The sequence below is a fragment of the Anser anser genome (genome assembly GCF_964211835.1).
Source record: "Anser anser genome assembly, chromosome: 1".
NCBI classification, from domain to species: Eukaryota; Metazoa; Chordata; class Aves; order Anseriformes; family Anatidae; genus Anser; species Anser anser.
In genome coordinates, this window is record NC_139720.1 from 61,756,175 (window position 1) to 61,775,978 (window position 19,804).

Consider the following 19,804-nt stretch of genomic DNA (forward strand, 5'->3'; position numbering starts at 1 on the left):
GGGGGCGGGGCGGGCGGGGGGAGCCGCGGCCGCGCCGCCGGGACGGGCCCAGCCGCGACCCGTAGCGGGGGGGGGCGGGGGAGGAGGAGGAGGAGGAGAAGGAGGAGGGGGGAGGGGAGGGGGCCGAGCGCGGACCCCGGCCAGCTCCCGGCGGCCCGCGCCACCGGCACGGCGCGGCACGGCGCGGCACGGCACGGCACGGCACGCCCGGGCCCGTGACGTCACCCAGAGTCGCCGCCGCCGCCGCCGCCGCGCGCGCCCCGCGCCTGCGCCCGCCCCGGCGTCACCGGGAAACACCCTGACGTCACGGCGCGACCACCCGTCGCCCTGGGAACCCGCGCGGCGGCCGGCCGGGGCCACGCCCACGCGCCCCCCCGCGAGGCCACGCCCCGCGCCCCCCGCGCCGCAGCGCCCCCTGGCGGCCGCCCCCTTCCCCCCCCCCCCCGGCCCCGCCGCGCAATGGCGGCGGTGGCTGAGGCGGGCGGGAGGGCCCGCGGCGGGGTGCCGGGGGAGCGGCCCTGACGGCCCAGCTGTTGGCTTTGGGTCTGATTCGCGTCTCGGATCGGACCTAAAGCCCCCAGCTGAGGTGCTGGCGGGGCTGGAGCTGGGGACGTGCACAGCCTGGCGGGCTGCGTGGGGCAATAACAATACGGAAGCGTCTGAGAGGCGAGGGGTCCCTCGGCGTGACCGGGGTGTTAGCAGCCCCCGCGTGTGTGTAAGCGTGGTCAGGCGTCACCTCACAAATCACGTTGCTGTGGGCTCGAGAGAGGTTTCTGCGTGCGAAGCTACAGCTGTGGGGGTGCACCCAACTGGGATAAATGTCGCGTTTTCATCTGAAAAAGTTTCGCCTGCTCCAGTTAAAATAATCGATTGCTAACAGCATCTTTGTTTTTCCCACTGACATTCGGGCCTTGACCTGCCACAGCCTGGTGCTTTATTTACATCCGGTGCTTTAAGGGTCTGGCTGCAAAAGCAGCAGAAGCCAAGACCCCTTACTTCTCCCAGGCAGAATCAGGGAATCACAGAATATCCCGAGCTGGCAGGGACCCACGAGGATCATCGAGTCCAACTCCTGGCACCGCACACGTCAACCCAAAAATTCAGACCATGTGCCTAAGTGCACAGTCCTAACGCTTCTGCACATCTCTCCTGTCATCCAGCCAGCTTTGTCTAATCTGGGGGCTTGGAAGCAAATCCCGCTTTCCAAATGAGCGTCCACGCTGCACCCATCTCGTCCGCACGAGAGGACGTGTGGTTTCTTCATAGACAGCCCGGTGAAAAAAGGTGAGCTGCCAGAGCGGGAGCTGCAAGGTGCTGCCATCCTCTGCTAGGAATGGGGGTGCTAGTGCTGGGGGAGCACGGGGGGGCAGCTGCCCCGCTGTGTTCTTGCAGGCATGGCCAGCACGGCCCTGATCCCCCAAAGTGGCAGTGCACGGCTATTTAAAGTGAAAAAACCTGACCTGTGTCTATTCACTGTATGCCACGCCCACCGAAATGCTGCTAACGCGCACAGTGCATCCGCTCGGTCAGGTGTTTTAAGTTGCTTGCTTGCTGAAAACGTTTTTATGAGAAATGCTAAATTGGTAACTATACTTTAATGGGTTGCGAAGAAGAGCTAACACATCAGAACAACAACGATCTCAGAGCATATAAAGGCTGTTGTATCACAACCTGATGTATTTTATAGTAGTCAATTAAAACACTAACTTGAAACATGCAAGTGCAAACATTCTTATCTTTGTTTTGCTTCGGTTGTGAACACTTAACCATACAACCGCTTAGGGTAATAACCCTGATGACAGACTTGAGATTTATATTTCACCTTTCACACAGGGGCCACTAGTGTGTAAAAGCATTTAGAATTCAGTTCGGTAATGGTAGTGGTGCAAACTGGTAAATAAATGCAACATTTATTTACAGTATGGACACAGCAAAAACACTGTGGAGTCTACAATATGAGATCCCATAATATGAGGGAAGAAACTTTGGGCATGAATTTAGCAGTGGGTCTTTTCCACACAAAGCTACACAGAATTAAACACCTGAACACAAATGGGAAATAACCAAAATAATCTCATTAACATTTAAAGGGATTTTATCTGACAGGTTACACCTTCCTTATATAGAAGTCCAGGATTTCTTATGACAGGTGGCCTGCAGTGCAGTCACCAAAAAGGTTGCACAAATGTAAGAATCAAATGTACAATATTAGCAGCTCGCCAAGTTGAGAGATTTCTCTCTAATAGCCACTTTACTGAAGAGGATAATTATCAGCAAATCCTGCTATGAGATGAGAATTTGTAATGGTAGTGGAAAATGTGCACAGACTCTGGAAAATAACATACGTGCTGAGGTCAAATTTCCCTGGGACAAATTTTCCTGAACTTCTCAGGGAAAGAAGGCAAAGGTAATCTGAAGTGGCTCTCCCCGTACACATCTTGTCGATGTAATGGCAAAGCTAACAGAGTAATATGTGTCAACCAACAGATTAAGTGCCATCATTTCAAAGAAATTTACACCAAGGGATAATTTAGTCACAATGTACAGAACATACACATAGCCCTTGTTTTATTCCTCAAGCAATTTATCTCCAGGACATAGGTAACAGTAGAATTAGTAGGCTACTATCAATCTGTAACTTACAATATGTTTCCTAGTGCTTTTAATAATCTTGCATCCCTTCATTCCTGAGCTTCTGATTTTATTTTTTTTTTTTTCAGATTTGTGTTCAGGTAAAACACATTTGCTAAATTTTGCTGTTACATTTGATGTTCCACATGAAAAGCTGCAATTCTAAACCCTAATGACAATTGGTGATCAAAACTAGGAACACAGCAACGAGTTACCATCAAGATACATGAGGTAAGTGGAACATGTTTTATTTTTTAATTTTTAATAAAGAACAGAATACTATTTTAAAATTAGGTTGTGTAGGAAGGAGGCAGAAATCTGCCACTTATGCTATACTTTCCTTTGTTTGGGGGAACGCACTCCTGATGGTAAATGGAATTTCTTACACTTCTACCAGGTGGAACCTTTGGTCTCTATGTTTATTCCATCACGATGAAAGATAAATTAATTTTGAACTGTGACTTTCTTGGCGATAGGAAATCCTATCTGGTGAGAATTGATACCATCAAAGTCTTTTACATAGACTAGTTTTCATTATCCGGGCAGGTCAAAATCAAACTTAATATAGATCTGAAAGATTGTTTTCTTCTATCAAATGCACGGGCGACTCGGGGCACTGTCTAGTTGATTCCTGCAATGCAGTATAGCCTGTTTGTCTGGTATTGCAGCAAGTAATTTATACTTGCAAATACAAAACCTGCCACCTCCCATCAATCTCGTAGTTATGCATTGACATTTAATCATCTTCAGAATTATTTGATTCAGATGAGAGAAAAAGTTTGCTTGTTAAAAGACACAGACTTTTCAGCTGGCTTGCCCACCAGAACATTTTTCTGATCTAATCAACACCTGAACCTCAAGAGAACAATGTTTCAATGAATCAGTAAAAAAAATCAGACAGTTATCTGACAGCAACCTTCTCATTGCGAGCGTTTGAATACATCTTTATCCTTTCCCTCAAAAAGGCATTGGTCTTAATGAGATGCTCCGAAACGAGAATATCCAAAAAGGCTACTAGATGAAACCTAGTATTGGTCTCATTTTTGATTTGCTTTCCATAGAGAACATTATCTCAAAACAAACAAACAAACAAAACAAACGGAAAAAAAAAAGCCTTCGTAGTTTACTGGTGTAACAAAAACTTCCAGTTTCTTAACCAAAAAAAGCACAGATAATTTGCATATTATGATAATAGAAATAGCTTTCTTAAAGTGCTGTGAAAATTCTACATAAACTCTGGATCTCAACGGTGCCCTTAAAATTTGTACTGATTTTCAAAAAACACTTTTCCTTTTCACCCCCCCAAAAATGTGTTTTTCCCACACATGGTAGCATTTGCGCTCGTCCCACATATGTTTGAAAATGCTGTTAAGTTCTGCACCATGAGAAAATAATGGCAGATATTCTAAAGTGTATTAAAATATACCACTTTTAAATGCTGCAGTATGAAGTGAAAGTGCAGTTTCATGCATTTCAGGTGAGAGTACTGTTTATAGATCAGATTAACTCTTAGTCTTAGCAACAGAAATACAGATGTTGATGGAACACAGACAGTAATGACAACAGTCATGTTTCCTGTAATCTGGGCCAGAAAATATGAAGCAGGTCAAAAATTATGCTGTCGTCCACAGTTCAGTTGTTTTCTGATTACTAGTGAGAGTAATACATACGTTAGAAAGTTACTTTGCTGTCCAGGAACAGCATGTTGAAAACACCGGTTGGGGAAAGAACCCAGATTTTTTTTTTTCACTTTTCTTTAGCACCTATGTAGGCATATTATCCCACTGTTACATTTTAAGATATACTGTACATCTTTTGATATTTCTAGGAATCACTGTCTGATTGCTGCAAGGATAGACAATAGAGAAAACAAGGCTGCTTTTTGTTACTATCCCTGTACAGATCATATGTTTTTTTTTCTCTTCTTTTGGTAGCTTCTTAGAAAATTCTAGTCCAGGTTTACCTCTGTGCGACACTGCTGAACCTCAAACATTCATACCTTCAGTGAGAAATCAGGCTATATTCAGGTGGTGATTTAAGTTGGGCAGCTGAATAATCTCATCGGTATCTTTTTTTTTTTTTTTTGTTCATGGAGACTTCAAATTCTTTGCTTTTGAACTAAATAAAAGAGCAGAAGTGATGAGTGGAAACTAAGAGAAAAAGGAGGGAGGAAGAAGAAAATATGAATCGTTCTACCATTAAACACAATGCTTATAGCAAACTGCTATAAAATATTTCAGATTTTCTTGTAATGATATTGGACATTTTTACATAGTTTTCATTTGACTCTAGCATAACTTATTTTAGAGTCATTTTTTGTAGAACTGTTGCTTTTCTGTTTCCTTAAATCATAGCCTAGACCTTCAGAAGGTAAAAAGGAAAACATCTTCCTTTGGAGCCGATGTATGGGAGGGTCCAGGGAACAGGACAGGTGCGGGAACTGGGACAAGGGAGTGACTTTGCATATAGGTCGCTGTCATACCCTGCACGTTGTTCAGCATCACAAGGACAAGTATCCTGCTTCCTGCCTTATCTTCGTACCGACTTCAGGGTCCAGAAACGTGTGTGCTGTATCTCAGTGCTCTGCTTCTCTCTCTGCTGGCTTCCTGCCCTCGCTTGCATGTGTGCACGAGAAGCTGAGAAAACCGCACATTTTGCTCAACAGCAGCATCAATACTGACAGGTGTGGCTCGAGAGAGAACATGAGCCCTGAAGTCACTATTAGGAGAACAGAAGTAGCAGACAGTGAAAATGGAGAGGGAGGGACGGGACAAATGGTTAGACAGAGAGAGAATGCAGTTGAAATAGTCACTGGAGAGAAGATGCTACTCTCCTAGGAAACAAGAAGCAGATGAAAAGAGGGAAACAAAGGAACAGGGAGCACTGATTTTCCTGCCTGACAGACGTTACTGAACGCAGGACCAAAACTTATGTTCGAGAGAATTAGTCAAGACCCTCCCATTAACTTGGAACATCTCATCATTACTTTAATGTATTCAGCTCATTCAGATATCTGATTTCTGAGTCCTTTGTGTTGGACAGTGATAAGCTGATCGGCTTTAAGTACTAAATAGTTTTAGATGCCTAGCATTATTATTCCAGTGTGAACAATCACATTTCATAACTTCAAACCATCCCATTTAGGCACAAAAGAAGCTAATGTGATTGAGTGAGTTCCAAGAAAGAGAAGGATCCATACCAAGCAAGTTATTTTGCTGTTCAGAAAATGACTGTTCAACCATGTTCCAGTCTTAGGATTTTCCTTCACAATGCCCAGGCTAGCTGAGCATCCCCAGCCCGAATACCTGCTGTAATTTGATTCTCCAGCATTTTACAGGCAAGTTGGTAACTCTACATCCCTTATCAGTTTAGTTAGTACACCCACCTGCTCACAGTTTATTCTTGTGGTGTCTAGCCTCTTCACTGAGCAGAAAAAAGTCCATTAGGGTTGGTATTGGCCTGGAGTAAGGGAACTCTGAGAGTCTGAAAAGGCCGAATCAATCATTTGAATCAAATATAGAAACCACAGCTCTGGTCAACACGTTCTCACAGTCCCCCATCAATCAGTGGGAATTTCTGTGAGAGTGCTGTAGCAGATAGTGGGAATGTGGTTTTTCTAATGAGCTTTGCTAGCTCAGTTTGAAAGGGGAGATTTTTCTGTGGCCACTGTGATTGTTAAAGCAACAGTTCAGATACTGCCCTTACTATTTCTGTGGGAGGCGAGGTGGCATTTCTCTTCCACTTCACCATCTCTTCTTGATGGCTCACTGACCCTCTCTCCACATCTCGTTTTATCATCAGACTTTTCTGGAGTAACAAGCTATTACATAAAAACTTACCAAATCAAGGAGACTCTTCCATCTGTCACAGAGCAAATATAGTGTTTTACTAGAAAAAACAATGCTAACATGAAGTTCGTTATTTCTTTCTATTTCCTTTTTTTTAAATAGTGCATTGCTGAACTTTTTTTCCATGTTGTCTCTCCTCGCCTGCCTAATTTTGAGCTACAGATTTAAAAAAGCAGTACAGGCACCCTCAAAGGGAGACTTCCAGGCAAATGCTCACTTTCTTTGACAAGCCCTAAATTTCAGAGGCTGAACATTAAGTGCAGTGGGGGGCAGATCCATGTAACATAAGCAGGTTGTTTCTTGTGCTGCAGAATCCCTCTCTCATCCCCGCAGAAACCCAGGGGTACAGGACATGTTTTGTGCCAGAACATGCTACCACAAGATGAGATTTCCTCGAAACATGGCAAGCCCTTTACTAGAAAGGCACAGCCAGTCAAAATTAATGATGTTCTACCATTGCTGTTCCTTGTCCTGGCCTCACGGTTTCATGTTTTTTCAGGGCAATACCCCACATTGCTGGAGTTCTAATTATTGTTCATCAGTGACAGGACAAATTGGATGGCTAGTGCTTTTAAACAAATGCTTATATTGCAATATACCTGTATACATCTTATTTAGATATTTAAACATACATTTCTTTTGTGGCAGAGTCAATATCACAGTTAGTAATCCATCCTTGTCTTCTAATTCTCACTACCACCAAAACACTACAAGCCTCACAGACATTTAGGCCCTCCTAAAGAGGGCAAGCTGCCTGCCAAACATGTGGGAATTAGGACAGTCTGAACCACATTGCTGTATTCTCATCATTCCTGTCAGTATGCACTTGACCAAAGGCAAAATTCCTGGTGCAGCATTCAATGACCCCTCTAAGCTTTTGATGCCATGGACGGCTTAAAGCCTGTGGTTATGCTAAAGGCCATTGGACGTGGTTATTACTTTTTAATATGATAGGACCTCTCTCTCCAGAAGACACATTTGTTTTGGTGTATGAACACAATTTATGTTACCCCTGTCTGGGGGAATTCTGCAAGACTCCAGCTTAGAGCTTCTTTTTATTTTTAAGTGGTTTGCATGCCTAATCAATACCCTACTCTCTGTCCTCAGAGGGCATTAATATTTATTAACAAACTCAATGATACTATCAAACAATTTGAGTTTGTGAATACGGAGACATCATTGTTGGCTGTATTGGTGTCAGGCAAACAAAGCAGTATTTTGGCAAACATCACAGCATATAAGCAGAATGACTAAGTGCAAAAGCAGAAAAATAAAGAGGCACTGGAGTGCTGCCTTCTAGCTTTCAATAATAACTGTGACGTTTCCTAGCCTAATTAATACTTTGCGGTACATGCTTTTAGTTTTAAAAATGTTTGTGAAGCTTAGAGCTTGCGAACGATGCCTACCTGCACATCAGTTGCACCAAAACAGACACAGGACCGCCCGCCAAGAAATAACACGTACTGCCTCACACACAGCCTGTGCATCAATAGCCTCCCATCCACTCACCCAGGAAACGTTGTCTGTCAGGATGGCGTCTGCACCGCCTCAGTCACTGCCTGCTCTTCGGTACAAATGTGCCAGTTCTGACAAGCCAGACGAATGCTGCTTCAGGTTCGAGTCTTCATACAGATGCTCCTGTGCCTCCAAACTAAAGGTAGTGCTAAGTAACATCCGCCAAAACAGCAGCCGTATCTCCTTTACTTAAATAGAAAGCCAGCATAGACTCTGATATCTCAGAAATATCTATTTGTGTACGTAAGCCATCCAGTCCCATACTGAATGCATACCCTCACGCTGCCCGGATCGGTCACTGTTTACTGCTTCCCCCCCCCCCCCCCCCCCCCAAAAATATTCTGAGCAACAGGTTGATGGTGCTTGTCACACACAGCCTCCTTCTCATGCAGTTACAGAAATCAGAAGTGCCGGACGTTACCTATAACAGTTGCTGGTTGCAAATAAGACAGCATCACCCAGGTATCAGTGTAGGACTTGAACTGTACTCGTCCAGACTTGGAGCAGATAAGGTTTTCTCTAAGCCACCTGTGGTTCTCTTCTCTGTGGAATCCAGCACTTGGTACCCAGACAGTCTGATGTGCTTCTGATCAATGCTGAATACCACTGGGAAGCAGCTACTGCACAAGTAGGCATGACAGACGCTTTAAAGAGATGTTGTTTCATCAGTCCTGTTCTGAAGAGACCACTAGCAGTCAAAGGCAAAGGGGACTACGACTCTGTAATGGGATTTACCTAGCAGTTATTCAGAACTGAGCGCCTCTGACGCTGAATGTTCACACAACTTCTAACGTTAGACCACATCTTTTGGTCTGGAGTCTGGAATAAAATTTTAGTCGTCCACTGCTGAGTTTGGGCCCAAGTAACCTCATTTATTTTCATCCAGGCAAAACTGTAACGAAAATTCAGGAATGCTATACATTTATAATTACGTATTTGCAGTGACACACCATTGCATGTGGCAGTACCATTTTTTTTTTTTTTTTTTTTAGAGTTTCTGGAGCTCAGGTGTTTTTTTTCCCCTAATACCAATAGAAGAGCTATTTGCTGAAAAAGCCTATATGGCAAACATCAGCCCTGCGGAAACAACTGAAGGGGAAGAGACCCCCCTGAACTCTATGAAATATTTACAAACCGCTTTAGGAGCCCTGGGATGAAGTAAAGTACTTTCAAGTGTAGGCAGAAAACATAATGGATATAAAAAACCTTTCTTAGCCCTTGGTGAGATTTGTTTTTGTAGACCTAGCTATGATATGAGAAAATGCATGAGGTCATCCAGTCTGCTGCCTCCTCTTCCCAGAGAGAAGTGGTCCCTGTGCTGTGTTTTATAACTCTTCACTCAGGCTAGCTCTGGCTGGCTCTGACTAAGAGAGCCATAACACACCTCCTGGGAGTATTCGCAATTTTTCCTAAATATTTTACCTTGTGGAGTTTTCCCCAGTATTCCACCCAGAACAATTTAATGTGGTACTTATAAAGGTACTTCAGTGTAACGATCATGATCCTGTTGATTTCCTGTCTATTGCCTTAGACAACCCTAAATAATTTCTCAACCAGTATGGTGGTTATAGCCCTCAAATATCTGTCTACCATCATGCTCCTCACCATTTAAGCACACTATAGCTGTGCTTTGCTCTTACTGAGCCTTCACAAGCAAATTTTTTCAGATGTTTTCATGTCTATTCCTTCTTCTACGTACTCAAGACATGTTATTACCCTTAAGGAAAAGGACAAGGAAAAGTGAAGAGAAAGACTACAACATCTGCTTCCATGCTATCCCAGCATTGTAGGCATGGAAAAAGACATTCTAGATACCTCACCCACACACAGCATTTAATTCTTACGCCAGGGTTTATGATAAGGTGTTTTTTTCCCCCCACTTCTGCTTCCTCTTACATCTTTAATAAACCCTTTCTTCTTATTACTAGAACTCTAGGGTTTCCAATTGTTGGTTGGACAGTTCAGAGTAATGAAGCTGCCTCTGGAAGAGGTTAGATAGGAAGAGTTCCTGCACTCACATCTGTGTCAAGAGGACAGATCCGTGAAGGGTTTTGTTTCCACAATCTACTCCCAAGGGACTGCACAAGAGTCACTATCGAACAGCTATGCAGGAGAACTGAGTTTGAAGGAACTAATCTGGCACCCCCGTAGTGCTCGTTTTCCTTGCATATTATCCTTCGTGCTTTAAGAAATAAATAAAAAAGCCTTTCCCCATCAAAGCAGTCTTTAAGAGTCATGAAGCTTTTCTAAAGCATATAGACTGATGATTGTTGTTTTTTCATTTTGTTTTAAAAATGATGCTAAAATGGCCTTTGAACTCTAAATGGTAGAGGATTATGTACACACATACTTTAAAAATTAAAAAAATACAATTTAATAATAAAAACAGATTTATTACATACGTATTTTTACTGTGTGAACACAGTAGCTTGCCACAGCTTATTTCAAGTGTTAATGTCATCAACTGTCTCATGAAAGCAGCTCTCTGAAATAAAGCTCTGAAATGCACAGAGGTGGAAGTCCTCCTACAGCCAAACTCAGCTGCTCTTCACATGAGGTTCTCCTGGGGGTAAACTACCATCCTAAAAGTAGCTTACTATCATGACACATTGACTAAGTGATTGTTATTCTAATTTCACTGAAGGAAATTCAGACAAGATGAAACATTTGCCAAAAACCATAGTACAACTCAGTAACAGGTGCGTTTCACACACTGCTGTGAACTCAGTGCATTGGTTTATTAAGCAGAATAAACTTTGCATCAGGAGAAACTTTTTTCAAGTTAAATACTTCCCTGAGCAGAGCACATAAACCTGTATCATAGCACACTAGTAAATTAAGCAGCAAACTACACTGCTTTTCTTCCTTCCACCATTACAAAACACGGCCTTATGCAAGTTGGCTTCTGTCTGTCTGCAAGACTTCCAGTAATACGGTCTAGCACTAGCTGCACTCCCTGTAGGATACGTGGCAACTGGGTCAGCCTGTTCACAAAATAAGTTGTGATTATCAGGGTAGTTCTCAGCAGTTACAGCTATATTATACCAGAATATAATTAAATACAGACATATTAGCACTATAAAATAAGGAAGTACAAAACCAACTGTCATGGTCAGTAATTCCTTCAGCGTTTCCCTGCATGACGCAAAGAGGAGTACATGTTAGGAGTTGGGGACCTTATTTTCTAATGCCAATACCTGCTTAAACTCAGGAGTGCTATTCCTGTCGCAATCCAAATGCAGCCAGGGCACCTAGGCTGGTCTGCGGGATACAGCACGCAACACAGGCTTCACTTACACTGCAGTTGACTTCACATTACATTTCCTCTGTCTGCTTTTGCTCACCTTTAATAGAGGGCAGCAGCAGCAGCACTTAATTAACCTGTTCAGGATTCAGAAGAGGTTAGGGGGTTGACTCTCAGTTACTCCCTCAGAGATCACTTAACTGGATTTATTCCGATCAAGAATTAAAACATCCACCTAAACATACGTCAGTCAGCTCATAACCACAGGAAAAAAAGATTTTTCTAACGAAACACAGCAGTTTGAATGGTGAAAAGAATCATTATAAAGGGAAAGGAAAAACTAAGATGGAGCTTTACTATTTGTGCATAAAATGGATATGACACTATACTGGTAGCTGTAAAAAGTTGCATTTTCTTCCTTACTCCTCCAAATACAGTTGAAACTCTACTCCCCTTTCTAAATACATACACTGTGTTAATACTTGGCATAACGTTTGAAGACTGAATTCTTATTTGTGAAGGTCCTGATACTCACAAAATTAACTCTTCTTCAGGGCAACATCAATCACTAAATGATAGAGCATCTGTTAGAAGCTAGGCAGCAAAGTGCCTGTTTCTATCCCTCCTGGAGTGGAGGGAGCTGTATTTTCTGGAACAGAAGAGTTACGCTCCCAGCAAGCAATGGATTATCTTAATATTGTGATAAACTCCAAAAAATGCTGAAACATCATTATTTTAAGGCAGTCTCAGAGGAAGGGAAACAACCATTTTTGAAAACGTAGTTCTAGAGAATTAATACCCCAGAAGAAAAAACTTGAACAATTAGGCAGGGGAGCTATTTTTGTACTCATACTTTTTTTTTTAAAGTTATGGTTTCTTTAAAATAACTTCATTCCACCCACTTTGCTCTTGTTAACACTGCAAAGTCATTGTCCACATTTGTTTCACAGCTACTACTCCGAGTTTCTTTCTCTTCTTGGATACGCTGCTGTCAGTGTCTTCCCAAAATACGTTCCCAGTGTGATGCTTTGATTCTAAGAGTGTGTTTGCTCTGTCGGGTTGCAGAGGGAACCTATAATCTATAATATAGATGACCAGCCAAAGAAGCCTTTCACTTTGGTGTGCATGACAAGACCTTCTCCCAGTCCATAAAGAGCCAGGTGACTTGAGTGGACAAGGAACAGATCTGATCCCCATGCTTAACTAACATTACACTGCCGAGCCCACACCTGCATCTAGCACGGTGGCACATGAAGACACAGAACGCCTGTAGCATCCACTGCTCTCCCTGTAGATGCTCAGTCCTTAAGTAGGCTAAATGTGGATTCAGAAGGATAAGCGTGGCTCATCTACCAGGCTGTGTCAGTATTTTATAAGCCATTATACATACACACATGCACAGGTCTCCCTGCACCCTCAGAGTTTAAGGTTGTATATACTCACTGTAGCAAGACTATAAACCATTTTTTGATGCATTCGCTCTTCCTCTTGCACACCGATACTATTAAAGCTTTAAGTGTTTCACATGAACACTTTACTACAGGTACCAGCAGTCCACGGCTGCTGCAATAATTCAGCTGTGGAGCCTGAGAACTAGTCCCTCTAACCAAACAAACCAACAGAGCAGCTCCACCCACTCACAGCCACAGCAAGAAACAAAGCATCATGAAGCAACCATACTTTCTCCTCAGGAGATTCCCTCTCCCACCTAACACCTCCCTTCATGATGTGCTCTCCTTCCTGAACAGGAATTGCAGGCAACCAGACCGCTTCCCCTCAGCTGCATGCCTGTGAGCTGGGAACAAAGCACTTCTCCAAGGGCCCATCACAGGCTCTGCCGGCTTCAGTACCAGGTAAATCACAAGGCACCACATGTACAACATTAGAATGCCACAGGCACATTAGAGCTGAGCAAAAGGAGTAAGTTACTAATTTAGAGTAAGACAAATTTGCCACTACAGTACATATATTTGTATCTTACTCATTTCTGTAGCGTTTTGTTGATTGTAGTAAGAACCCAGGCTCTTCACCCACACCACAGCCTTCAAGAGCTTAGAAAACCAGCTAACACTTCAGTACGGGTACTGAACAAGAGCTACACAGCTCACCAAAACCACCTCTAGCACAACTGGCACTACGTGGATTAATAACCTTGGTGAAGTAAAAGTGTCGAGCTGGTACAAATTTATCTAGATTCATCGGTTTCAATGATCAGGCAGATCCCTCTAAAATACACTTAAATTTCAACAAGCTTGCTTTAAAAATGTCCCCAGGTCAGTAGCTACCTACTTTAGAATGCCTCTGTATGCAAAATCAAGCACACCCCAAGCTAATTGTGCAAACGCTTTCTGCTCCAATCACTCAACACTTTGAATCGCTCCCCTTTAATACCTCAAGGCTGTTTCTCTAAGTTTATGTGGCCTGGAAATTAAATATACAGTTTCAAGGCACACCCAGGCAAGAGGCACACATGGCCAGGCAGAGCAGCTCGCTTACATTCTATACTTTCTGTTCCCTGACAGGCACCGACAGCTAAAAATGGTAATTTATGTAAGCATTAATATTAGTGACAAAGGAGCCTAGCTATAAAAAAAACACTTACTGCATACCCATAAAATTGTTTTGTACTTTATAAAGTACTTCACCTCAGTCCTCTGGGCAAACTCCATTCAAAATCCTCTTATTACAGTACGCTTAAATATTGTATTTTAATTAGTAGGGGGTCTTGAAAGCAGTTTGAACCCTCGTTTCTCAGCCTCTTCTGTAGCAGTCTCTAAATATTCAGGGTATTCATGAGAGTGCAGTGGTCAGGCAATGGAACATAAATAATTATCCAGTGTAAAACACAACCATAGATTTAACAGCAATTTCAGAAAAATTATCAACAGTATTTACCTGGAGCAAAACTCATCATTATAGGCAAGGTGACAAGCAGCAGTAGGACTAGGAAATATTTTTTGTGGCCACATGCAAAACTGCATCAATATTAATGCAAGAAAGTAAAATGGACAATAAAGAAAATAAACAATTTTCCAAATCCAGAAAAGCTGGAACAGGGCTGCGGATGTATGCAAGAACCGAGAGCCTTTTTTTTTTTAAACTATTGTTGTTAACTGCTTGGGTTGGAGAGTGCTCTCATGACAAACTCATGTGCTAAAATATACAGAATATTTCAACTACAGAAATTAAGAAATAAAACCACAAAGACCGAAGTGCACTTGCAAGGTAGATTCCAGTATTTCACAGTATGTTTCCTGTGCCCCAAACACAGCTTGCATGCCAAGCCCTCTCCACCCTGGGAACAGAAAGCATTACAGCTGTTCTCCAGCACTTCCAGAGTAGTCCATTGTATTATCGAAGTGGCACTATTTCTTCTTGAGAGCTCTCTTTCCTTCTCCCTTCTTTGGTTTTTCCTTCCCACGGAGCTTTTTCAACCGCCTCATCTCCTCTTTAAAGTCTTGATGCTCATCCCTAAACAGGGGAGAAAAAGCGAAAAAGAAGTTTGGTCTATTGCTGGGAATATCTAGATCTAGATGGGAAAGGCCCTTAGCACTATATGGTAACAAAAGAAAACAACCTTCTTAAACAGCAAAGCCCATGCTGAAACTCACTGCAACGTATTTAGTGCTACCGCTAGCAATAATTTTTGTGATTTGCTCTGGTACTTTCAGAACTAACAAGGTTGCCCTTTTCAGCAAGAAGTCTGCGTGTGTGTGTGTAATTCTTACATTGTATTTATTGATATTGCTCATCTAAACACAACAGAAAACAAACAAAAAAAATCGTCGAGAATGAGAATTTCTCCCTTGGCACCTAACTCAGCAGTAGCAATAGCACATTGCTTTCCTGTGCTACACAGAAAGTTCAGGTCATTAGCGTCTAAGAAGAGAGGGGCATGCTGAGCAGTAATTAGTACATGACACTGCTCTCAGGTGACTTCAGCGATGAGTTATGAAGAAAGCTACTGTAGAGTCTTAACACAGGAATAAAACAGGAAAGAGGAGGAAAGGGCTGGCAGAGATAATTAATCCTCAATTATGTTCTAATAAATTCTATTTTATCTGTCCCCCTATTTTTCAGTGCAGAGGTATTTTTCAAAAGTCACAACTGCATCCAAAGTGGCTTAAGATCGCTGTACCGCTGTTTTTAAATGCAAATTTTCTTAAAACAAAACAAACAAAAAAAACCACCAAAAAAACAACACAAAAGGCTTGCAAGTTATTATCAGACCCTTTTAGCCTACATCCCTTCGTTATGTATTTTGAAGCAGCAAACCTAATTCTCTACAAGCTCTCTGTACATACAGCAGCTAGAGAAGGAACCTTGAGATCAAGAAGAGAAGGCAAAAGAACATTATCACGTCACTGAAGCTTTCTGTGTCAAAACACAGCTATTTTGGAAAGACTTCACATGTCCACCTAAACCAAGAGTATTCTGGATGCAGTCCTTGATGACCAGAATTGCAACGCTAGCAATAGAAATTAATCTGTCTTGACTTTACAGGGTTAGCAACTTTGCTTTTATGGGATTTCTACAGTGCTACTTGACTGAAGCCAGAGGATTGCATCTGACACCTGCTCGTGTTCTTTAGAAGTGCATTTTTTTTTCATTTAGAAATTACACAACTGGTTGAAGCTGAAATTAATAAGGCTACTTAAGCCATATTTTAATTTAATTTGCTTTAGTTTATTTTTAAGGATAAAAAGCCCCTCTGGCCTAACACACTTCTCTTCTGAATTTCACATTTTAAATGAGTCATTAATATAGCGTGACACAGAAATTGCACTGAGACAGCGTTAAGACAATGTCACCTTTTTGCAGCACATCGGTTTGGTGTACCCTCAACTACAGACCTATCTCTGTGAAAAAGCTGCCGTCCCTTTCGCACAAGGTCAGAGTAAGAACTATTTCTAAATAACCAGTTGCTGAGAACTACATCTGAACTATTTCTCACAGAAAGCTGTAATCATTCAGACAGGTAAAGTTACTTAGCAGTCATTTGTTTTACTCTTCTTGTCTTCAGTGCAACAATCGAGCACCTACTTCCATATGCACCGTTTTCTAAACTGAACCTTTTTCTCTTCTTTTCCAGAAAGAAAAAAACTGTAACAAAGCTCGCAGCCACCCCTTTCCCACCTCCAGTCCTGCTCCCATCCCATAAGCTGAGAGATTACCTGTAGAGACCAAAGTAACGGAGTTTCTTCATGAGGGCATAGTAGGTGTTGTGAGGAGGATACCAGCTGTAGACCTCCTTCCTTTTGGCTAAAGGCTGCTCACTGAATAACTTCACTACTTTCATGGATTTTGCGTCAGTTGGCCTGACAACTTCTCCAAATATCTGAGCACTCAGACGGGCCATTCGAAGGGCGTAATTGGAAACGCTGGACATTTCCGGACAACGAGGGGGCGCACATAGGCAGGTGGACCTTCCTGCAAAAGGAAAGGAAAGACCCACATCTCTAAGATGATTGAGTACTGCAGGCTATCCCATAATTAAGGCAATCAAAACAACTCATCGTATACTGATCACATTTGAAGTCATTTCATTGCTTCCGTGAAATCTATCTAATATTTAACACACAATCCTGCATATAAAGCATATGTCTACACTAATTCAGGTAGAATTAGCGGCCTAACTAGAACACTACAGAAATCAGTACACACTACAGAAGTACCTACACTGAAACACATTTTTCCATGGCTAGTTTATTAGCAATTTTCACTTGGCTTGCTTAAGTCTCCCTTTAAACTCCAGTCACAGGAACAATTACAGAGTGAACTCTGCCAAAAATGCTGCCCCGCTGTGATACCTCTGACTTCTACACAAGCATAAGACACCACAAAAATATACTGAGGAAGCAACCCGGAAATTTTGCTCTTAAATATTTCTCACCCAACTTAAAGCACTGCATGAACTTTGTTAGAGCCAACTAGCCAAAATGACCTATTAACTGTATAGAGAAATAAATCATGTTTCCCTATGTGAATCATGCCTCTCTCTCCCATCTCAATTCCCTTCTCTAAATTACCTCCACCAGCTTTTTCCTCCATTCTCTTTGCAAATCTCCTCGTACCTATTCTTTTCAAGAAAGGAATCACTTCCCCATACCAGATTCTTCTTCCAAGAAAGTCCCAAACCAGCAGCCTCCCATTCTCTTTCAGCTGCCTCCCACCTAAAGACACCTCCACAACAGAAATGCTCTGAGGGCACAACAGCCACTGTTACTAGACCACGAGACAACATCCAGTCACTTAAAGGGCTGCGAAGAAGGGTTTTCTCAGCTAGATAGCTCCCCTGTGAAAGGTGATGTAAGGCACAAAGTGTAATCTCTTTCTGCAAGAGATTCTTGCATGGAGTTTCAGAAACATCCATCTTATGGATGTAATGGACGGGAATAAGACTCCCATGATCCTGCATTTGAAGCTGTACGTTGTCTGTACTGTGTCTGTGAATAAATGATGGCTCAAGTCTCCAGAGAAATAAAGCAGCGTTCATTCATCTGCAGTACGCTTCCTTTAGAGTTTAAAATTCTTGTTTTAAGAAGTATTGCACAGCTGATTCCAGAAGATGAGCATAAAAAAATGAACGAGCGCAGAGCAGCAACAAAAGCAATCAGCAGGCCAGGGCCTAGTCAATTTTAGTAGGGTAACAGCGATCTGTTGTTTAATAACACGGATCTGAAGTATTCATAACCTCACTTCTACCCTCCGGAGGACTGACATACAGCTGTCTCTGCTTTGATTTACTCCTGTTAGCACAGCACCACAGAAGAAGCAAGAGAAAAATCAAGCATGAAAATAACACAAGTATTCCGAGTCAGAGAGAGTAATGGAAAGAACAACAACAGGCAAGGCAAAGCATCAGAGGCTTCAAATGAAGGCAACAGGCCTGCTGTGAGAGAAGATGGAAGCTCTCAAGTGATGGCAGGGCGGCACTTCAGCCTCAGCATCTATCACGTAAAGTAATGATCACTAGGGCTTGCTAAATCATCTATTTCAACACTGCCAGCCCTAACTCCTACTGGCAGATACAGCAGCAAGTTGTCCCAAAACCTCTTCATCATGTCAGCATCTTGAAAGTACACCAGACCTAAACCAAACACAACGCTTGCTTCATCTCCTCCAATTGCAGCCTAAAGCTGAAAATACCTGTAGCTCCTAAACAACACAGGGCAGTGGTTTGTGGGACCTGCTTACCCCTTCAGAATCTGTAAAGGAACCAAACAACCTCACCCACGGTTGGAGACCCCAGCTAACCCCTGCCAGCCTAAGGACACCTGAGAGATCAGAAAGGTGAACGCTAACCCCCGGGTGGCAAAGCTACCCAAGCCCAGACCAGTTTTGGGGTGCCCTCGGAGGCTCTGTGCTCGCCACCCGCAGCTTTCCAGGAGCACACACCCGCTAGCACCGTGCACACCCCAACCAAAACCACCCCCCCCCGCCCTGCTCGCTCCCCACAGCCTCGTGTTCTCCCCCGTTCGCCCTTCCCAGCCCTCCGCCCGTCCCGGCCCGTCTCCCCGTGGCTCAGCGCACGCCAGAGCCGTGCCCCCCTCCCACCACCTCCAAGGCCCCGGAGCTCGCCCCGGCCGCCGCAGCCGAGCCCAGCCCAGCGCCCCCCCCCTCAGGGCACCCGGGGCTCCGCCCGCCCCCGGCCCCCGGCCCCTGCACCCCTGCCCCGAGCTGACCCGCCACGGCGCTCCGCAGGGCGCATGCGCTGCGGCTGCCTCGGCACGGCGCCTGCGCGGGGGGGGGCGGCCGCTGTGGCGGCTGCGCTGTGCGGTGGTTGGGTTATAAACGTGACGGGGTGTGGTGCCGGCCGGCCCGTGGGGGCGTGCTGACGGGCGTGCGGCGCGGCAGTAGTGCCTCCTCGGTTCCGTTTTAGGGCGCCTTCTCGGTTCTTGCCCGGCTGGTCAGCCTCCTGACCTCCACACCCGCACAGCTCTCTTGCCGTTGTTGAGCGTGGTGTCATTTCTGTAATCTCCTTCGTGTTCCAGGATTTATTAAATTTTGGCATTCCTGTGATTGCCTCAGCCAGCTCTGCGAGGGTTGTTACACAGAAAACCTCGTAGAATTGCAGAATCATTGAGGTTGGAAAAGACCTCCAAGATCATCTGGTCCAACCGCCCCCCTACCACCAGTGTCACCCACTAACCATGTCCCCAAGCACCACGTCCAGCCTTTCATTGAACGCCCCCAGGAACAAGTGCTTATTCTAGTAGATGTTTACCATCTTCATCAGTTACTAATGGACTGAAAAGTGCATCATTCCTACTAGATAACCAAGTACTTCCTCTTTCATCTTTCTAAATACAGAAGTTTTTATCACCTGCCCATTATGTACCATTTTACCATCTCTAGGCATACATCAGTCATTACTGCTGGGATGTTTTCTATCCTCACTATACTTGCACTCTACTTAAACTCACCACTTACTATTTTTTTAAAACCTCATAACACTTTTCCCTATATTTTTGCTTTTCTGCATTGCTGTATCCTATGTTTTTAACTTCTGAGTGTTTCCTTCACCTTGCTGCTGAGCCAGGATTGCCCTCCAGCCAAAATTGTC

General features: G+C 43.7%; 2 protein-coding genes and 1 long non-coding RNA gene across 6 annotated transcripts in view; 1 reads left to right on the plus strand and 2 right to left on the minus strand.

Moving 5' to 3' along the window:
* BRAF (B-Raf proto-oncogene, serine/threonine kinase) overlaps positions 1–19,804 on the minus strand; it is a 296,643-nt gene that overhangs the window by 84,927 nt on the left and 191,912 nt on the right. The gene's annotated exons all lie outside the window — the stretch shown is intronic.
* Positions 458–16,461, plus strand: LOC310900726. 3 transcript variants are annotated; one of them, XR_014585352.1, is made up of 3 exons: positions 458–1,284; positions 2,721–2,862; positions 16,331–16,461. It is a non-coding gene; the product is annotated as an uncharacterized lncRNA (long non-coding RNA). The 3 variants fall into 3 exon arrangements; XR_014585353.1 differs by lacking the exon at positions 16,331–16,461 and adding an exon at positions 9,923–11,419; XR_014585354.1 differs by lacking the exon at positions 16,331–16,461 and adding an exon at positions 5,776–8,308.
* MRPS33 (mitochondrial ribosomal protein S33) lies at positions 11,570–19,043 on the minus strand. 2 transcript variants are annotated; one of them, XM_083839086.1, is made up of 3 exons: positions 18,924–19,043; positions 16,413–16,668; positions 11,570–14,709 (listed from the first exon to the last, which is right to left on the minus strand). In XM_083839086.1, the coding sequence occupies exons 2-3, from the start codon at positions 16,625–16,627 to the stop codon at positions 14,604–14,606; spliced, it is 321 nt and encodes a 106-aa protein (XP_083695212.1). In that variant the 5' UTR covers positions 16,628–16,668; positions 18,924–19,043; the 3' UTR covers positions 11,570–14,603. The 2 variants fall into 2 exon arrangements, with proteins under 2 accessions (XP_083695212.1, XP_083695213.1); XM_083839087.1 differs by lacking the exon at positions 18,924–19,043 and adding an exon at positions 18,388–18,647.